A 21,385-nucleotide genomic window follows, 5' to 3' on the forward strand; every position below is an offset into this window, starting at 1 on the left:
ATCCAAGGGGAAATCAGGCTAACCATGATGCAGTTTTTCCAGTCTTGGCACCCTCCATATATCTGAATGGTTTGGCGACTCTACAAAAATGGTTCAAATGGCTGTGAGAACTATGGGACTTAACATCTGAGGTCATCAGTCCCCTAGAACTTAGAACTACTTAAACCTAACTAACCTAAGGACATCACACACATCCATGCCCAAGGCAGGATTCGAACCTGCAATCGTAGCAGTCGCGCGGTTCCGGACTGAAGTGCCTAGAACTGCTCGGCCACGGCGGCCTGCGGCGATTCTACACTTCTGGAAAACACCCTTATTTCATGTCCAACTTTTGTGAATTCCATGAAGTTGATATCCTTAAAAAACAAACAGTGCACAGTCATTGTAGAAGGCTCAAATGGTTCAAATGGCGCTGAGCACTATGGGACTCAACTGATGAGGTCATGAGTCCCCTAGAACTTAGAACTAGTTAAACCTAACTAACCTAAGGACATCACACACATCCATGCCCGAGGCAGGATTCGAACCTGCAATCGTAGCAGTCGCGCGGTTCCGGACTGAAGTGCCTAGAACTGCTCGGCCACGGCGGCCTGCGGCGATTCTACATTTGTGGAAAACACCCTTATTTCATGTCCAACTTTTGTGAATTCCATGAAGTTGATATCCTTAAAAAACAAACAGTGCACAGTCATTGTAGAAGGCCTGTGTGACTATGATGATGTTTTCACTCTTAGGTTTCATCATGATATGCAGTAGATATGGCACTACACTTGTTAATTTATACAATTTCATGCAAAGTTTCAGTGAATGTAGAATAATTGATCATATGTTCATGTAACCAAAAGGAGTATGCTCCAGTGCCTACGTGAATGTATCTGAATTTTCGAATTCTATGTGAATGTCTGTTACCACCATGCACCCACATTCATTGCTCTCATTGTAAAAAAAGCGAAATCTTGCATACCTGCCATAGGCCAAGGCCAAGAACATTATTACCCCATTCAAGCTACAAATTATCAATTGTTAAAATTCAGAATTCAAGTACACTTTAACATTGGTTAGTTTAAAACTGTCAAATATGCTGGAATCCTTTTCAGATTGCCCTTCCTACAACTCCAGCATAATGAATGAAGATATTTCTAGCTGAATAGTCTGTCTGTATGTTGTGTATCGAATTGGATATTCAAGTTAGGTATTTCTGAAGCAAAAGGTTTGTGGGAGAAATACTGAACTCTAGCTGTTATATCAAGTGAACTATTTCACGTTTTCAATTCTATCAGTGTAATTAACTTGTAATTTTCCCATGTTAACATGGTGTGCTTCACCTGGAATGGAGTGTACTGACATATGTGTGCATTGGTTTTATTCCTTTGCACCCACGCTACTTCATATGTAATCTATGTTTAGATCACGATTTCCTCTCCTCAAAAATTGATTAGATTCAGCCGATAATATGAAGCTTGGGATGGTCCAATGTGCAGGCAGTCACTGGTAGGTATATGGGTTGCTTGGTACTTTATATCTCGGTTTCACTGTAGAGAAAAACCTGCAGATCGTTTGAATTAATCTGTCATTGAGAAAAGGATTCACTGTGGTACTGCACTCAACATAAATCATTCTAACCAGTAACATATATACTGGTCATGCTTGTTTGCAAATTTTATGGGAATTCATATCCAAAACTTGGCTCCCTGAGAAGCTTAATAGATCTCATACTGAACCCTCTGGGCTAAGATGCATTGTCTGTCATGTCGTTTTTATTTCTGTTTTATACATATTAACGTTTGCACATTGTAATCTATCCACACTCATTGGACGTGAATCACATGTGTGTGTAATGTTCTGTTATTTTTAGAAAGGGCATTATTCTAAAGAATTTTGTACCAGTAGAGTGCAAATAAGTGTACTGCTGAAAGTTACTGCGTCAACAAAACGAATTGCGTTAGTAAAAATCGAAACTGTAAAAATTTGTATTTGTATTAATTTATTTGGAATTGTTAACGGGTATGTTATTAATTTGGAGCTGGTACTTAACAAAAATGAAGTTGTTTCATGAAATTATATTTTTCCCTACCCATGTTTGAGTAAAGTAATGAAACTCATTATTGTGAATGAAATGTGAATTTAAGAATCAATTACTGAAATTTATATACATGGTAACAAGCAGAGTACGCCCAAGAGCTCAGCTGAAAATGCAAGTCCTTGTAAAAGGTATGAAAGTTAATTAACATCACACTGAACACTTCATAATAATTCACTACCAGAAGTCCTTTAATTAATACTTTTTCAGGTCTGAAAGATCTATGTTGTATATGTGCAGACTGAAGCGATGAATGAAAATTTGTTCCCAGTCATAGCCATTCACTTGTCACTTCAGTCTGCATATATACATCATAAAAGTATTTTATTAATCATGATCTGTAACACAGCAGTAATAGAAAAATGTTATTTCACTATAATGTAAACTGCTTTCAGGTGTCAGTGACCATTACCAGAAACACAATGGATGATCAATACATACATCACAATCAACAATATGGAAACAAGCAATGCTGAAAGTATAAAAGCAAGAATTACACGATATATTGATAAATTTTCAAAATTATATAACAATGTTGAAATGATTTATATACTGCAATTTGTCAGAAAAACTGATTTAAGTGATTAACAATTCTCTAACTCAAAATGGTAACAAAAGTAGTTACATTTTCTAAGTTTCATCAACAATATCAGTCTCGCTTTCCACCGACCTAACAAAATTTAACATTTACTGTCTGTCTCTCTTATGAGTTCAAATTGCAAGTCTTTTTCAATCATTATGAGACATTCACTTATTACAACAGGGAGTAGAAGACATAGTTCGGATGAGAAGAAATGCAAGAAATGAGTGGTTTGTTGATGAATGCAGGCTAGTAATAGAACGTAAAAATGCAGCAAGACTGAGAATGATACACAGAGAAACAAGAAGAAACGTGGAGGTATACAAAGAATTAAGATCCAATGCCCAAAGACTATACAAGAAAAAGAAAAAGGAACAGCTGAAATCAAAGTTTAAAGAGATAGAAGAATTAAAGGTACAGAATGAAACGAAGAAATTCTATCATGACATGAAAAGATGAGAAAACATTTTCAACCGAAACAAAATGAATGCAAAAACAGGAATGGCGAGACAATAAGAGATGAACAAGAAATATTGCAGGAGTGAGCAAAATACTTTGAAGATATGCTCAACAAAACTCAGATCAGGGCCCAAGAGGTACACAGGAACAGGAAGACAACACAGATACAAGAGAAACTGAAAGGGATGAGGCACAAAACGTAACAATGCTGGACGTGGAAACAGTGATAAATAAACTACAAAAGAACTGTGCACCCAACGAAGATGGGATCGTGTCAGAGCTAATAAAATCAGGGGGCAACCTCAAAGATGTGAAATATTTAAACTAATAAACAACATATGGGTAAATGAAAGCACGCTGGAGGTGTGGAATACTGGAAAAATATGCCCAATATATATAGGAAAGGAGAAAAGCTCAATTGTGAAAACTATAGACGTATAACAGTACTGAATACAGAATATAAGATTTTCTCTGGAGTGCTGAACAAAAGAATAAAAAAGTGCTCCAAAAAGATACTCGGAGAATACCAATGCGGATTCTGACCAAACAGAGGTACATCTGACCAGTTGTTTGTTGTTAGATAAATAATGGAAAAATTTTATGAATATGATATAGATCTCAACTTCCTGTTCACTGACTTTAAACAAGCTTCTGGAAGTATTAAGAGACCAGAATCGTATAAAGGACTGAAATAATTGGGCATCTGTGATAAACTGAAGAGGTTAAGCGAGCTAACAATGACTGATACAAAAGCAAAAGTAAAAGTGAATAACAGAATGACCAGGCAGTTTGAGGATGGAGTGAAACAGGGTGATGGTCTCTCTGCAGTCCTGTTTAGCTTAGAACTGCATCGTATCATACAAAAAGTACAAATTTTTACAGTTTAGATTTTTACTAGCGCAATTCGTTTTTTGATTTAGTAACTTTCAGTAGTACACTTATTTGGTCATCATCTTATCAATATTCTGCGTCATGCTCCATAAACAGCCCCGCTCATACCAGGTATACTGAATTTTAGCACCAATGCGTTCAACATTCTCTACTTCTACTCGAACTTTAAAGTCTATTCCAGGTGCTAAGACTAGATTCCTCCATTTCAGTCTGCCTGCAGTCACATGACAAGTATTGGCAAAGAACAGTAATTTGGAGCCTTTTAACAGGAGCTCAGCAGTTCGATGAAACTCGGATAGCCCATCATTGTGTACTGCAGCTGCTGGGGCAAATAGGCCATCTGCATTGCCTGATCCCGTAGTTGAAGTGTTAGCTCCTGTTGTGGCACAAGATACTTGAAAAAAAGATCTGATAAATCAGTAGGTTGACTGTGGTATGCTGCAGTGGTGTAGAGAACAGAAACTCATACACCTGCATGCCCTGGTCAATCATTTCAGCTAGTGCTGAGCCCTGCTCCACTACATCAGAGAGTGTTGGGAGTTGTTTCACTGTTGGGAAAAAGAAAAACAAGTATTCACAAAAAACACATAGAATATTTATGAATTATTAATAATGAGCCTGACAGCTGAACTAATTCTTGCATTTGAATGTGAAAGTCTTGTTATGATTTTTCTCCTGTCGACTGGTGGTTGCTGATGCTTGACGGTACTTCATGATCATCATTTTTCCAGTACAGAGTAGATACTATAAATGACGGAACTCAGAGAAATTGGACGAGTGAGAGGAGGAACAAGGGAACTTGATTTTCCCGCCATTTTAAAGTAATTCTGTTCGCCTAGAGAGAGAAAATGGAAGGGAGCGGAACTGTTTACCCACCGTTTTTAAGTCGTCTTATTGGCCTAAAACATTGAGAGGAGAGAGTCCATAGCTTCGGGGCCATAATCAGCACAGTGACCTTTATTTTCCCACCATTTTCATGTGACACAACTGATCAGATGTGGGGAGCTTATCTTGACACCTGATAGGTATCAAGTTACAAGCTGACCTTGAATGTATTACATACAACCGCCCAAGAGATGTGGGAGATAGCCTTGAGATTAGATTGCGATTTGGCCTCACTCTCTTACGTTCGTCGTCAAGATTCCGTTCGACCACTTATGACCACGGCAAAGGAGGATGCCATATTGTGCACCAGGTACACAGTAACACATTCACATCTCTGCATGCCATCTGAGAACAAGTAATGAATCCCTTGCAACATTCAGTGTTATCCTGTGCCATTGGTGGAAGGACACCAATAGCCAGATAAGGGACTTAGCATCTCATGCACAGGCTGCGATTAACACTACAACACAAATGGCTTTGTCTGGAGTGGTGTTGTGACCGGGAAACAAGGACTGGTGATGATTTTGCATCACATGGTGTTTAGAGTATCGTGGTGCCATTTTTCAACAGGACAATGCTCGTTCACATATGGCAAAAGCTTCTGTGGCCCATCTGCGTGATATTTGCTCCTGTGGCCAGCAAAATTCCAAAATTTGTCATGGATTGGACATGTGTAGGACCATCTCGGACCGCAACTCCATCCCCATGACAGTGTCGATTACATCAAGAACCAGATACAACAGTTGTGGGCTAGTTTGCCTCAGGAGATGCTACAAAGACTTCATGACGCCCTTCACAACCTAATTAGGGCATAAATCCATTCCAGAAGCAAGTGAAATATTCACAAGTGGTCTCATACTGCCAGTTTCATTATAAATAAGACTCGATTTTGTAATCCCTGAAATAACATCACATATCCTCTAAAACTGTGAAGTTTCATTTCGTTACCTCCTTCACTTTTGGGTCGTCATTAAGTCAAACTAAATTTCATGTTATGATTTTTGTGAGCATCATCTGCAAGACGTAATTAACCAAAGTAAGTAAATTATAAAATTAAACGTAGGAATTTCATTATGTTCAACAACAATGGCTCAAATATATCACCAAGAGACGATCGCCTTGTTCAGTATGTATCAGAAGGCTATGAAGGTGGGATGATATATATTTGTATGCTTTACTGTGGAGACAGATGGGGAAACCAGAGTATTGATAAACACAAGCAGCAACCCATGTACGAAAGTGACATACAATAAATTACCAGTTACGAATTTCTTTCGTCGTTCATATTACTTATACAAGAAAGGAAACCCAGTATGCACTACGCTACATGAGCAGGTTATAAGCTAAAGGTGCCGGGAAACTGGTTCAATGTTGTCAAGTAGTCAGTCAAAAACAAGTAAAAGAGCTATACACCGTAAACTCGCATTATAAAGGATAGAAAATTGCTGGGATGAAAACTGAAAACAAAATAAAAGAACAAACTCTCTTGAATTGATTGTAAATGATAGTATGTACCAGAGCATTTAATTAACAATGTTTGCTGTAATGTTATACTAAAAAGAAAAGCGAGTAACAGATTTAAACCCAGAGTGCACAAAATTAAACGTTTTGTGGGACGTTATGTCAGAGTCTATCTGTCTAGACGGAATTTTGAATATGTGATCAGTTGTTGACAGCTGAAGTAAATATTCGGAATTCTCTCTTTCCTGAGATGATTTCAAAAATTACGTGAATCGGATTGCTTTGTGAACATGGAATTAACCCTTTAGAGAAATCATTGTATAATAACTACGGCTGTAAAATTTCGTACAAATGTAACTCTACAGAGTTTAGCTGCATTTATTTTCATTAATTTTCAAGAGGCGAACTTCCTACAATTTCACAATCGTGGATAGGTGTCTACAATTTTCCTGATAGCATGGAAGACCATGTAAGAAAAGTGGAGCCGAACGTATTTCTACTTAAAACAAAAAAAAAAGATGTATGTCCCTACACTGGCTTTAAATGAGAAAAAGATTTTGTCAGATGTCTTTGAATTTTGTTGTTAGTGTTATTAGTAATGTAGCTCAATCATTTGTTTAGGCGGTACTAAATCGTTCAAACAAATTGCTTAGTTTAGTGTCATGTTTTTAGACTCTCCAAATAACTGTCGATTGGAGGACAAGTCTTTCAGTAGGACTGTCGGTTTGAACGTTCCTTGTGATGTACTGGAAGTGGTTGTGCGGTTGTTACGCTACAAGATTTTTCTTTATGAGGGTAGGAGTCCAAACTCCTCCTGGTCATCGCACTGTAAATTTTTGTGGGCACTTCACGTGAATGTCGTGATGTTTCCTTTAAGATGTTCACGATCATTATCCAGATAACTTAGAGGTGTGTCTCTAACGACCACGATGTCCTAAGTTACATTCAGATTTTTCTGAATTCAGATCAGATGTGACATTTCCTTCTCGTAACTACGTATTCTCTGTGGACGACTATTTCGGTTCTCCTTCTACAAAGATGAGCCAAAACTACGTAACCAACTCCTTAATTACTTGTTGGTCCACCTCTGGAATGAAATACAGCAACCATTCCGTGTGACATGGATCTACAAATCCTTAAAAAGTGTCCGTAGGTTTGTGGTACCAGATGTCTTCGCACCGATCACACAATTCGGATAAAGTAAGGGCTGTCGGTTTGTGGACATGTAGATGCCACCAGATACGTTTCAGGTCAGCTGAATTTCATGGCAAACAGGTCAACGTGAGATCACTATCTTGATCCTCAAACCAATGTTAGACGATTCTGGCATTGTAACATGGGCAGTTATCCCAGTGGAAGGAGACATCGTCTTCGGGTAAAGGATGATGTCATGGTACTGCCACAGGTCCCATGGAAGCCGAGATGGGTGTCCCTATAGCACGACACTGATCTCACTGGCAGTGTATGTACCGAGGAACCGTTTTCAAGACGACAGCGTATCCGTAAACGATCATCTACCTGGTGTAACAACAAACGTGATTCATCCGACCAGGTGACTCGTTCCTATTGATCCGTGGTCCAGTCTCGATTATCCTGCGCCCGTTGCAATCGTAATTGAACATGTCGTGGTTTAACGTGAGAACACGTTGGTTAGTAATGCTGCGGAGCACCATGTTCAACAATGTTAACTAAACAGTGTGTTCCGAAACAGTTTTGCAAATACCAGCGTTATACTCTGTCGACAGAGCTGTCACAGGTAGTTGCTCATCTTGCTCTAACTAGCAGGCAAGCCTCCGACTACTTTCTTTGACGAGGCGTAGGCGCCTAACACCCCGTCGCATACCTGTTGTTTCGCCGCCCATCAGCCAGTTTCTACAGATGCTCACGACTCTGTCATGCCTCACGCCAACCTGCCTCGCCCTTTCTGAGATGCTCTTTCCCAGGCGCCGAGACCTAACGATCTGCCCTTTATTAACGTCGCCTACATCACTGTACTCCACACTTTGCAGCCCACATCTTCGCTAGAATGGTTCTTCATGGGTATCAGCTCTGCTTACGTGCATCTCTTACCATGTCACCTACGCACAACACAACCGGGCGATGTTCAATCCTATGGTGGGCGGTGATCATACTGTTTTCCCTGTACTGTATAGGTGTCATGTACGAGGTCGATGACTGTGAGGTAGACTTTTCTGCTTTTATGGAACGAGTTTTATTGCCAGCTGAGTAAATGTCAAATGCATAGACTGATAGCACAGTCTTTTCGTTCACTATTTGTTAATTCTACTTATATCTAAACGCCTAAATCACATGGTTTGCCGCACATCTCGAATTTTGACTTGATTTACAATCCCAAATCCGCAATATTTTTCGGTATTTTAGAGAGGAAATCCACGACAGCGCTCACGAGGCCGCCCAGAAACGTTTCGTACTGGTCTCCAGCGTCGTGCTCTTCAGATGTCCTGTTCGTGCCCGGGGGCGCTGACCAACTTGCTCCCTGTTCGTTCCCTGTTTCTTCGTTTCCTTGGGAAACATTGCCCTTCTTTCCCAACTCGTTAAAAATGTCCAGAAGTGCAATTTTGTGCAAGGCTGCTTGCCTACTCTTTCTTATGAGGTTCGAACGTGGGTCACCTGGTCTTGCAGTTTTTGCTGTACGCTGATTACCTTCGCTCGAGGGTAATATGCTTGCACTGCTACTGTTCGTGTTGTTAATGTGTGGTGTGTCCGTGTTTGATCCGAGAGTACTTGCAACCCGACCTGAGGCCTTTATCGCCTCCGGAAATTGTGTCCATCTTCCTAAGGCTCTGACAAAAGGTGACCCTTCCAAGTCAGTGAACAAATTGACATGGACGTTTTTGCTGTCACCCTCATCATACTTTCCTTCCTTCAGTGAGCTCTTATTTTTATTCTGTCCCTTTGGTTCCTGGTTTAATGAAAATCTAAAATTGCTGCCGTCGTTAGTCTTGTGACCCTTCAACATTTTCATCTCCTTCGTGCGAGATTCATGGTCAAATTCGGATTTCTTTTCCGTTAATTGCGGCTGGTAACGCTTTTTTCTCCATTTCAATGCTCTTCTGTCTTCGTCTTCGCTGGGACTCATCCAGATTATCATTGTCAACTCTTGATAATCGGCAGACGTGAACGTCACATCGTACCTCACAGGTGAAACGGGCTGATCGAAATACTCACGTTCCGTTGACAGGAGATCTTCAGAGTCTTCAACTGAATATTCTTCGATATGGGCGCCGTCAGCTGTTTCTAACGATCGGTAACTCTGTTCTAAAGAGCTTTGCTTTCCATTTTTTTCCAAATCGAAAGACTCATGAGAAATTTCAGCTTCATACTCATAAAAGTGTGTTGGTAGCCTTGACTCCCCAAACGGAGGGAACTCTGCGAAAGAAGAATATCCATATTAATACTACACAACAACTGACGAAATTTGATTTGGCACCTTGTACAACAACTGTTTGCTTATTCCACTCACCTTCATAATCAAAAGGAATGGAACGTTTTTCATTCCCTTTGCTGACAATATGACTGGGACTTCGCTCCCACCTCGACTTCTCACCACCATTAATCACCGTATCGCCGAAAATGGCAGCCACAAATGACCTTTCTGAATGTAGACTTTGTTTCGATGTTTTTTTACCGTCAATATGAATCTTTTTGCTAACGCGCAAGTTTTGCTTTCCAGTAGACAAAGCTTCCCAGACACTCTGCTTCTTGTTCGAAATCCCACTCAGGTCCAACAGCCTTGCGACTGCGTCAGTGACGTATGTTTTTTGTTCAGAACTCAGAATGTCTGTCAGCAGGTCTTCTACTAGAAATGCAAAAACAATCTCGTCAATAATTACTTCGCACTCGTGGCAGCGGGTGGTGTCTGTGACCGTTTTCACTATGGCATAGTAGCAGGTGCACAGGACGTCTTCGAGATGCTCAGACCAGTCGTTCTCTGGGACAAACAGGTGCTCCTCGGACAAAACGTTCTTCACGATGTAATTCGCTAAACTTTTCCTTGTGGAAGGAGGTGCGCTACAATGGCGTACACTGTCCACAACTTGCCGAGCCCAGAGCGCACACAAAGCTCTAAGTAGCAAGGTGGTGCCGTTTTTGCACTGAAGCGAGCCCCGTACAGTCTTGTCGAGAACTCTTTTATACGCTTGCAGGACGTTGTCCACAACAGCGTCTGTCGACAGTCTTCTACTCTTACCGGCTTTTGAGTGATCTTGCGGATGTGTCTTTGAGGCCATCGAACCAACGAGACTGCGATCAGCTTGAGGGCGGCTCGGCCGGTCTACAGAGGTCGATGTTGTCGAACTTGTCGCACTGCTGAATGCCTTAGTGTACACGGAGGTGGGCGGGAGAGGAGGCTCTCCCACAAAGTCTAGCAAGATGTCCACTTCGTTGCGGTCATCGTTCAACAGAGGTGAAGTATTAATGCCGCTGACGAACGCTCTCTCTCTCGTCAGACCTGCGAAAGAATAAGATCCACAATAATTTTATGCAACAACTGGAGAAATTTAGATTTGCAACTAGACAACAATTGTTTGAATCTAACAGTGCATTAGTTGCTGACTTTTAGTCATCTAGGCTTCCTTCAACGCTTAGAACGTGATTTTACACATAAAGTGATACATTATCGTCAGGATTCGTAACCCCCTCAGATATACGAGTACACTGAGAGGCCAAAAGCCGTAGGAAGGCACTGGATCTATTGTTAATATGAAGTTCCTCCACTATTTCCCCCGCAAGTCGTCTGAAGTGCAGTGATGTACCGAGGAATAGACTCAAACAGGTGTTGGAATCGTTCTGAGGAGATACTGGTCTATGTATTTTCCAGTGGTACCCACAATTGTTATTGTGTACTTCCTGTTTAGATTCATCCAGAATACAGAGATGTCAGCAGCATCCCATCCGGCTGCCCTAAGAAGATATTCATGAGAGAGAAAGCGATGTGCTCGCATTGTATCCCTCCAGGACACAATTTCGGATATTTCTGGCGAAGCTCGGTTTGCCTCGGGCTCGCTGCTCATGTCACAGATCAGTGAAATTTTCATACTCCGCGCATGTGTAGTACCATTTCACCGCTGCTTGATTTGAACAACTAAAGGAAACACGTTTCCAGTCTGCGCGCGAAGTTGTAGCTCACGTGCTCATGTGCGTGCGGTGAATGGGAAAAACAGCTCGCTCTAGAAGGGGAAAGGGGAAAGGGGAAAAGTATTTTCGCCTCTGGATCAGTGCTGACAAACCACCCACCCACCCACACACACACACACACACACACACACACACACACACACACTCCTTATTTATTGCTTACTGCCCACATCTGTGCTTCACAATGATACGCCGATTCCTAACGAAATGCGCCTGTTTAAATAACACAAACCGGATCCACAGCTTGGTGAAGAAATTAGTTATCTGTTATTGGCTCACACCTAAAGTTCAGTGCTAGTTGTTTGTTAATTACGCGCAAGTGTTTACGTGCATCTCTGCTAAGATTCCAGTGTTAGCTGACATAGGCGACATAAAAATGAAAATGCTTGCATACTTTGCCTACTTTCATTCCATAATGTCATATGGTATAATATTTTGGGGTAACTCTTCAAGTGAAACAAAAGTTTTCAGAGTCCAAAAGCGTGTGATACGTATTATTTGTGGAGTAAATTCACGGACGTCCTGTAGAAACCTCTTCAAAGAACTGGGTATACTAACTACTGCCTCTCAGTATATTTACTCCTTAATGAAATTTGTCCTAAATAATATATCTCGTTTTCCACCAAACAGCTCAGTTCATACACACAATACTAGGAACAAAAATTATCTGCACAAGCACTTAAAAACACTCACTTTAGTTCAAAAAGGTGTCCACTACCCAGGAACACTCATCTTCAATAATTTGCCAGCAAATATAAAAAATTTAGTTACAAATAAAGATTAGTTTAAAAGGAGCCTGAAAGACTTACTAAATAGCCAACTCCTTCTACTCCATTGACGAATTTTTTAATAGAAACAAATGATGTATTTTATATATTCATACTATTAGGTTTTTTAATTCAGCTTAAAAAATATATTGACAAGTTCCACATCCACGAGGATCTCCTCAGCACGAATCTATGGAACGGAACATTAATTTCATCTTATCTAATTATTCGCAAGATATTTGGCATTCAGAAGAGAAAAGTAGATGCTGAACGTTGCCAGTTCTATGAAAAATGGGCGGAGGCTATATATTTATCATGTACAAGAGTAAACTTGTTTGCTTGTTGTGTGGTGAAAGGTGAAGGAATATAACTTCTAGAGGCACTTTTCTACAAATCCTGTTGCTTAAAGGGCAACTGCGGAAAGACAAAATGAAGAGTGGCACTTTCAACTTTATTAGCAATGAAATAAAGCAGAAAATTAACTACCTTTCCATTCCGCCTGGAGCCGAAACAAGAGGTAAAACTTCATTAGCTTGGCCTCACAACGTTATAGAAAGTGTAGAACTCCAAATCTGGTCATTACAGTGTAAGAAATAAGCCAGTGCATAATTATATACCCTCTGTACATCACTATTTACAGTTAATTAATCGCAAGAATCTACATACCCTCCGTTAGATCCATGTCAACTTCTACTAACAGATCAGAGGGATAGAAGGAAGCGGTATGGGAAATTCAGGCTGTGTCGAAAGAATATTATTACCCTAGATCTTTAGTATCATGACCAGAGTAGAATTTTAACCATCTCGGAATCCGCCAATAGGGTGTGGTTTGCTCTCGGTCACTGACTTTCTAGTAATGTTCAGATTACTGCAAGAAGGAGACGAGCATTTGTATAGCTCAGATGCTGAGAAAGTAATTACAGCAGATAAAATCTTTTCTATCGACTAAATCATTAAGTTTGCAATCAGAATTTTTGTTTTTACTTACGGAAGTTTCGTTCTACGTCGTACTGCAGTTTCACCAAACAGAAAAGTAAAGTTCTACTTACTATGGATGTGGTTACTATACACAAAACTGCTTACTTTAGGACACATAACAAAATGCTATCTGAAGTCACAAACATTTTATTCCAGGATGTCAAATCAAACACCTTTCAGTCGTTTAGTTTCCAAATTTATTTTTATTTTTTTTGGCTACAAGTTTCGGCGATTTAGTGCGCCATCTTCAGGCCCGTGACTGACGTGTAGGAAGATTCCACCTCGGTTCAACATTCAATGTTTATCTAACAGTCGGAAGATGATGGTTGAAGTGATGGCTATAGCAAGCAGAAATCTACAGATACCAGTATTTGAATGTTGGTGCGTGTTTTGACCGGTCCGAGATGGAATCTTCCAATACGTCGGGAAGGGGCCTGAAGATGGCGTACTAAATCGACGAAACTGGTAGCCAAACAAAATAAAAATAATTTGGAAACTAGACAGCTGAAAGGTGTTTGATTTAACATCCTGCAGCGAACAGCAGAGTCCTTCAACTATCTCTGGAAAGATGTACGTACAGAGAACACTTCGTTGTTTCCCTTGAGTGACCTGGTGACGTCGTGGCACCATACTTCTGTATTTTCCCGGGGAAACCCTGGGAACCCAAGCAGTCGTCTTTAATTTGATGAACTTAAATACCTATCTTGAGAATCTGCCACGCTATATCAAAAACCGGTCTTGCGGGTGTAATTAAAGTCTCTTCCAGAATGAATGTAATACTTTTATCTTGTACAACGTCATTTGTACTAAATCACTGAAAATTAGGGGAACTCCCTTGGTAAACAACAACAAGCAATTTTTCAAATGGGCTCTAGGAACTTTGTAAGAAAGTGAAATAAGGCGCACGGCATTCGAAAATAACTTCACCTGTATCCTACACCCACTTGAAACTACTTGGTATTGTCAAATCTTGGTCTTCAATTTTTTTCTTCCAAATTTCGAATACGGAATTCACGTTTACTTCGTGCCTCTACATGTGCGCTACCAACCTATCCCTTGTTTCAGTCAATTTGTGCCATAAAACTGTTTTCTAACAAGTTCAGTTCAATGCTTCTTTCTTAACTATCCCTTCAACCAATCTACCCTTCAGCATTATTGTGTATATTTAAAAAGCTTCTGTCCAGATAGCACTTCTGACCAAGGCTACAATCCAGACGTTCTGAATATAACTTCCACAGGGTGTTGCTACATAGAGAGTCCCAGTGTCGGTTGTATACATCGTACGACAGCGAAACATGGTAATATGTAGTGGATCACGAATGCGACGTGGGCAAAAATATCAAACAAGTGAGAAAGCAAACTTACACAGTTTGATCAATATGAGCACCGAAAATTTCGACGAGATGTTACACGGCTCCAGCTTTACACCTGGTAGCCAAACTTGGCACTAAATTTTTTCCAGCAAAATCGTTATCTCATTAACGTATTAGAATAGCTGCCGAATTTCGCTGCTAAACGCTAACTAAAGCCCACACTGGACCTCTGTGAGTAGGTGCACCTTATTTATAACCATCCAGTAACACATAAATTTATGTTCAGCGTTAAGAAATATTTATTTTTTATTGTTATTTTTTTAATTTTTTATTTATTTATTTGCAGAAACGCAGTTCTTGTTTTATATTCTCTTAACTATGAACCATGGACCTTGCTGTTGGTGGGAAGGCTTGCGTGCCTCAACGATACGGATAGCCGTACCGTAGGTGCAACCACAACGGAGGGGTATCTGTTGAGAGGCCAGACAAACGTGTGGTTCCTGAAGAGGGGCAGCTGCCTTTTCAGTAGTTGCAGGGGCAACAGTCTGGATGATTGACTGATCTGGCCTTCTAACACTAACCAAAACGGCCTTGCTGTTGTGGTACTGCGAACGGCTGAAAGCAAGGGGAAACTACTGCCGTAATTTTCCGCGAGGGCATGCAGCTTTACTGTATGGTTAAATGATGATGGCGTCCTCTTGGGTAAAATATTCCAGAGGTAAAATAGTCCCCAATTCGAATCTCCTACTCAAGATGACGTCGTTATCAGGAGAAAGAAAACTGGCGTTCTACGGATCGGAGTGTGGAATGTCAGATCCCTTAATCGGGCAGGTAGGTTAGAAAAATTAAAAAAGGGAAATGGATAGGTTAAAGTTAGATATAGTGGGAATTAGTGAAGTTCGGTGGCAGGAGGAACAAGACTTTTGGTCAGGTGAATACAGGGTTATAAATACAAAATCAAATAGGGGTGGAAATGGAAATGAGCGTTTGGCGTCATTGGCCGGGAGGCCCCTCGCGGGGCAGGTCCGGCCGCCATATCGCAGGTCTTATTACATTCGGCGCCACACTGGGCGACCTGCACGCCGGATGGGGATGAAATGATGATGAACACAACACAACACCCAGTCCCTGAGCGGAGAAAATCTCCGACCCAGCCGGGAATCGAACCCGGGCCCAGAGGACGGCAATCCGTCACGCTGACCACTCAGCTACTGGAAATAGGGGTAATGCAGGAGTAGGTTTAATAATGAATTAAAAAAAATAGGAGTGCGGGTAAGCTACTACTAACAGCATAGTGAACGCATTATTGTGGCCAAGATAGACACGAAGCCCATACCTAATACAGTAGTACAAATTTATATGCCAACTAGCTCTGAAGATGATGAAGAAATTGATTAAATGTATGATGAGCTAAAAGAAATTATTCAGGTAGTGAAGGGAGACTAAAATTTAATAGTCATGGGTGACTAGAATTCGAGAGTAGGAAAAGGGAGAGAAGGAAACGTAGTAGGTAAATATGGATTAGGGCTAAGAAATGAAAGAGAATGCCGCCTGGTAGAATTTTGCACAGAGCATAACTTAATCATAGCTAACACTTGGTTCAAGAATCATGAAAGAAGGTTGTGTACATGGAAGAAAACCTGGAGATACTAGAAGGTTTCAGATAGATTATATAATGGTAAGACAGAGGGGGGAAAGAAATACGGTATAAGAAGAATGGGTAGCTTTGAGGGATGAGATAGTGAAGGCAGCAGAGGATCAAGTAGGTAAAAAGAAGAATGCTAGTAGAAATCCTTGGGTAACAGAAGAAATACTGAATTTAATTGATGAAAGAAGAAAATACAAAAATGCAGTAAATGAAGCAGGCAAAAAGGAATACAAACGTCTCAAAAATGAGATCGACAGAAAGTGCAACATGGCTAAGCAGGGATGGCTAGAGGACAAATGTAAGGATGTAGAGGTTTATCTCACAAGGGGTAAGGTAGATACTGGCTACAGGAAAATTAAAGAGAGCTTTGGAGAAAAGAGAACCATTTGCATGAACATCAAGAGCTCAGATGGAAACCCAATTCTAAGCAAAGGAAGGAAAGCAGAAAGATGGAAGGAATATATAGAGGGTCTATACAGGGGCGATGTTCATGAGGACAATATTATGGAAATCGAAGAGGATGTAGATGAAGATGAAATGGGAGATATGATACTGCGTGAAGAATTTGACAGAGCACTGAAAGACCTAAGTTGAAACAAGTCCCCGGGAGTAGATAACATTCCATTAGAACTACTGACAGCCTTGGGAGAGCCAGTCCTGACAAAACTCTACCATCTGGTGAGCAAGATGTATGAGACAGGCGAAAATCCCTCAGACTTCAAGAAGAATATAATAATTCCAATCACAAAGAAAGCAGGTGTTGACAGATGCGAAAATTACCGAACTATCAGTTTAATATGTCACAGTTGCAAAATACTAACGCGAATTCTTTACAGATGAATGGAAAAACTGGAAGAAGTCGACCTCGGGGAAGATCTGTTTGGGTTCCATAGAAATATTGGAACACGTGAGGCAATACTGACCCTACGACTTATCTTAGAAGAAAGATTAAGGAAACGCAAACCTACGTTTCTAGCATTTGTAGACTTAGAGAAAGCTTTTGACAACGTTAACTGGACTACTCACTTTCAAATTCTGAAGGTGGCAGGGGTAAAATACAAGGAGTGAAAGTCTATTTACAATTTGTACAGAAAGCAGATGGCAGTTATAAGAGTCGAGGGACATGAAAGGGAAGCAGTGATTGGGAAGGGAGTGAGACAGGGTTGTAGCCTCTCCCCGTTGCTATTCAATCTGTATATCGAGCAAGCAGTAAAGGAAACAAAAGAAAAGTTCGGAGTAGGCATTAAATTCTATGGAGAAGAAATAAAAACTTTGAGGTTCGCCGATGACATTGTAATTCTTTCAGAGACAGCAAAGGACTTGGAAGAGCAGTTGAACGGAATGGACAGTGTCTTCAAAGGAGGGTATAAGATGAACATCAACAAAAGCAAAACGAGGATAATGGAATGTAGTCGAATTAAGTCGGGTGATGCTGAGGGAATTAGATTAGGAAATGAGACACTTAAAGTAGTAAAGGAGTTTTGCTATTTGGGAAGCAAATAACTGATGATGGTCGAAGTAGAGAGGATATAAAATGTAGACTGGCAATGGCAAGGAAAGCGTTTATGAAGAAGAGAAATTTGTTAACATAGGGTATAGATTTAATTGTCAGGAAGTCGTTTCTGAAAGCATTTGTATGGAGTGTAGCCATGTATGGAAGTGAAACATGGACGATAAATAGTTTATACAAGAAGAGAATAGAAGCTTTCAAAATGTGGTGCTACAGAAGAATGCTGAAGATTAGATGGGTAGATCACATAAGTAATGAGGGGGTATTGAGTAGAATGTGGGAGAAGAGGACTTCGTGGCACAAATTGACTATAAGAAGGGATCGGTTGGTAGGACACGTTCTGAGGCATCAAGGGATCACCAATTTAGTACTGGAGGGCAGCGTGGAGGGTAAAAATCGTAGAGGGAGACCAAGAAATGAATACACTAAGCAGATTCAGAAGGATGTAGGCTGCAGTAGGTACTGGGAGACGAAGAAGCTTGCACAGGATAGAGTAGCATGGAGAGCTGCATCAAACCAGTCTCAGGACTGAAGACCACAACAACAACTACAGGGCTATTACAAATGATTGAAGCGATTTCATAAATTCACTGTAGCTCCATTCATTGACATATGGTCACGACACACTACAGATACGTAGAAAAACTCATAAAGTTTTGTTCGGCTGAAGCCGCACTTCAGGTTTCTGCCGCCAGAGCGCTCGAGAGCGCAGTGAGACAAAATGGCGACAGGAGCCGAGAAAGCGTATGTCGTGCTTGAAATGCTCTCACATCAGTCAGTCAGTGCAACGACACTTCAGGACGAAGTTCAACAAAGATCCACCAACTGCTAACTCCATTCGGCGATGGTATGCGCAGTTTAAAGCTTCTGGATGCCTCTGTAAGGGGAAATCAACCGGTCGGCCTGCAGTGAGCGAAGAAACGGTTGAACGCGTGCGGGCAAGTTTCACGCGTAGTCCGCGGAAGTCGACGAATAAAGCAAGCAGGGAGCTAAACGTACCACAGCCGACGGTTTGGAAAATCTTACGGAAAAGGCTAAAGCAGAAGCCTTACCGTTTACAATTGCTACAAGCCCTGACACCCGATGACAAAGTCAAACGCTTTGAATTTTCGGCGCGGTTGCAACAGCTCATGGAAACTTGTTTTCAGTGATGAAGCAACATTTTTTCTTAATGGTGAAGTGTTTAAACCTCCTCTACCAAGAAACGTGCCAGAACTGCGAGCTCGCATCAACGATGCTTTCGAACTCATTGATGGGGACATGCTGCGCCGAGTGTGGAAGGAACTTGATTATCGGTTTGATGTCTGCCGAATCACTAAAGGGGCACATATCGAACATTTGTGAATGCCTAAAAAAACTTTTTGAGTTTTTGTATGTGTGTGCAAAGCATTGTGAAAATATCTCAAATAATAAAGTTATTGTAGAGCTGTGAAATCGCTTCAATCATTTGTAATAACCCTGTATTTTGCCACAGAGACAGGTAAACTCACAAACGACTCACTTCCTAATCTAGTTTTCTCAATATGGCCAAAACGTCCAACTGAGCTTCTCTGTCGTTACCCTGAATCATTACAGGTGAACGTCAGATGGGTCCTACTACACGACTATTTAATGGTGACAGCTTCCATGCGAGCAGAGTGGGCTGAATGTATGGAAAAAATAACTGAGGATGTTGCATATAACTGCTACTCAAACGAAGAAGTTTTAGCGGGCTCTATTAAACCAGTCAGAGTATTGATGACAAAAAAGAGGGATCAGCACAAATATCAGGCGTTCACTGTAACACTAAGTCATACCATGTCCGTAGAGCAACTGTATGAAGAGGTACAGCTGACAACCTCGCAGCCGTCCAGTCAGTTGTATGTCGGTCTCGCAGCAGTGTAGAGACGGGCAAATTTATTGTGCAGTAGGCTACATCAAAGTGCTACCATGATTGAACGTATGAATGCACTTATCAGTTTATGTGTCTAATGTGATTATTGTCGTACATTCGTCAGGAGAGCAAATGGCAGCAAGTGCAAACGTAGTGGATGAAGACCAGTTTAGTTGTGATGAGGCATTGGTGTAGGGACGAATCATGATGAACGCCCGTATGAAGCTTCACATCTTAGTACTTTTGGGGTTCAGGCGTACAGAGATGAGGTACTGTTGCCACATGCCCCTCCTGATGGAGGTGAGGTAGATTCATGCCTCATACATGACAATGTCCGTTTTTATCAGATTGGCGTAGTGAACAACTTCTTTCACGTGCCACTAAGCATGTGGTGCAGTTAGCCTAAGAGGTGTTGACATTGTTGTACGACAAATGTCTTGGAATTAATATTTATCTTGTTCTGTAACACTTCGATTCTTGTTCAGGAAATACGCCGACTTTCTTCATGCCGCTCGACTTTTGGACACTAGTCTGTTCTAACAAAAAGTTGCACTGAGCTTACCGGGCACACGTGTGTGAGCTGTGTGATGGAGGGCGGTTACAAACAGCCAGATCCAGAGGTTGCAGAGGTGTTGCATGTTGACACGGGTTCCACGGCCGTATGAGTCCTTCGCTAGTTCAGTCTCACCACTGCCCGAGCTTTATTCGCTCGTTTCGTTGTAATGGTTGCCGTTAAGCAGCTACACCGCTCCGTAGCTGTGCTACACCGGCGGTGCGCTGCTTAGAGGAGAGGCTGCTGCCTGGCAGTAACTGTGTAAAGAACAGCTCCAACTGTGGCAGATACTTTATGGGCTATTTCCATTGCAACAAAAGAATTTGTAACGACACACAGTAGCAAGTGTACCACACAGTTTATTGCCAAGTACGCGCAACAGGAGCTCCGATTATCTGGCAGCTCCACTTGATGCAGGCGCTTTTAAAAGCTACTTTGACTCTTTCTAAGGATTCATGCAATTTTGAGAGAATACCTAATTCATATATAATTCAAGGCATACCTAATTCATACCAAATATGTATCTACAAAGTTATGAAATATGATTACTAACAAGTTTTATCTCATTATTTCCGTGGATGTTGACGTCCTTGGGCCTGTGGTGCAGACCAGCTCCTCCACAAAAGCCGTTTCCTCTGTGGTACTGTTCTGCAACACCCCATGCAGAATCCCTAGGAAGTAATATGTTGGAGACATCAATGACTGTAAGCCTCAGTCGGATTTTGTGGCGTGCTCAGATAGTTTGATTTGCTAAGACACGACTGCTAGCGGTAAGCAGGATATTCGGATACTATTCGTAGGTTGGCACAACATTTCAATTGTCTCGATAGAGAAATATTGTAAACAATTTTTCCAACTACGTAGTTTTCTCTTTGTGTGACACAAGCAACATGTGCGAGAATGATGTTTCTGGCGGAGACACTCCTGTATAAAACATTCTCGGACTTCTTGTCGCGTGAATCCTGGGTGAAACCTCATACGTCTGACTGTTACCAACATCGTCTTCCTCAGGAGCCACTGATTTCCATGGCTGCTACTGTGGTAGCCTCATAAACGACCCGTCCAAAAAGTTCCGACACTGATTTCATTCCTGGTGTACCGGCGGCGTCAGTGCACTAACTACGGTGGCAGCTTGAACCAACAACAGTAAACTGCAGACGTGCTTTCGAGCAGATGGTTGTGAGAAGGCAGTGTTAAGAAGCGGACGTGCGACGATACTATGTCAACGTT

The 21,385-nt window shown here is 41.2% G+C and overlaps 1 protein-coding gene across 1 annotated transcript; it reads right to left on the reverse strand.

Annotated features, from left to right (window-relative positions):
* Positions 1-257: 257 nt before the first annotated feature.
* Positions 258-20,242, reverse strand: LOC124559348. Its single transcript, XM_047130910.1, has 5 exons — positions 20,165-20,242; positions 9,841-10,827; positions 9,546-9,746; positions 4,482-4,558; positions 258-356 (listed from the first exon to the last, which is right to left on the reverse strand). Exons 1-5 carry the CDS (start codon positions 20,238-20,240, stop codon positions 258-260), a joined length of 1,440 nt encoding a protein of 479 aa, XP_046986866.1. The 5' UTR covers positions 20,241-20,242.
* Positions 20,243-21,385: the final 1,143 nt, after the last annotated feature.

This window comes from Schistocerca americana, chromosome 1, assembly GCF_021461395.2.
Source record: "Schistocerca americana isolate TAMUIC-IGC-003095 chromosome 1, iqSchAmer2.1, whole genome shotgun sequence".
In the NCBI taxonomy this organism is placed as follows: domain Eukaryota; kingdom Metazoa; phylum Arthropoda; class Insecta; order Orthoptera; family Acrididae; genus Schistocerca; species Schistocerca americana.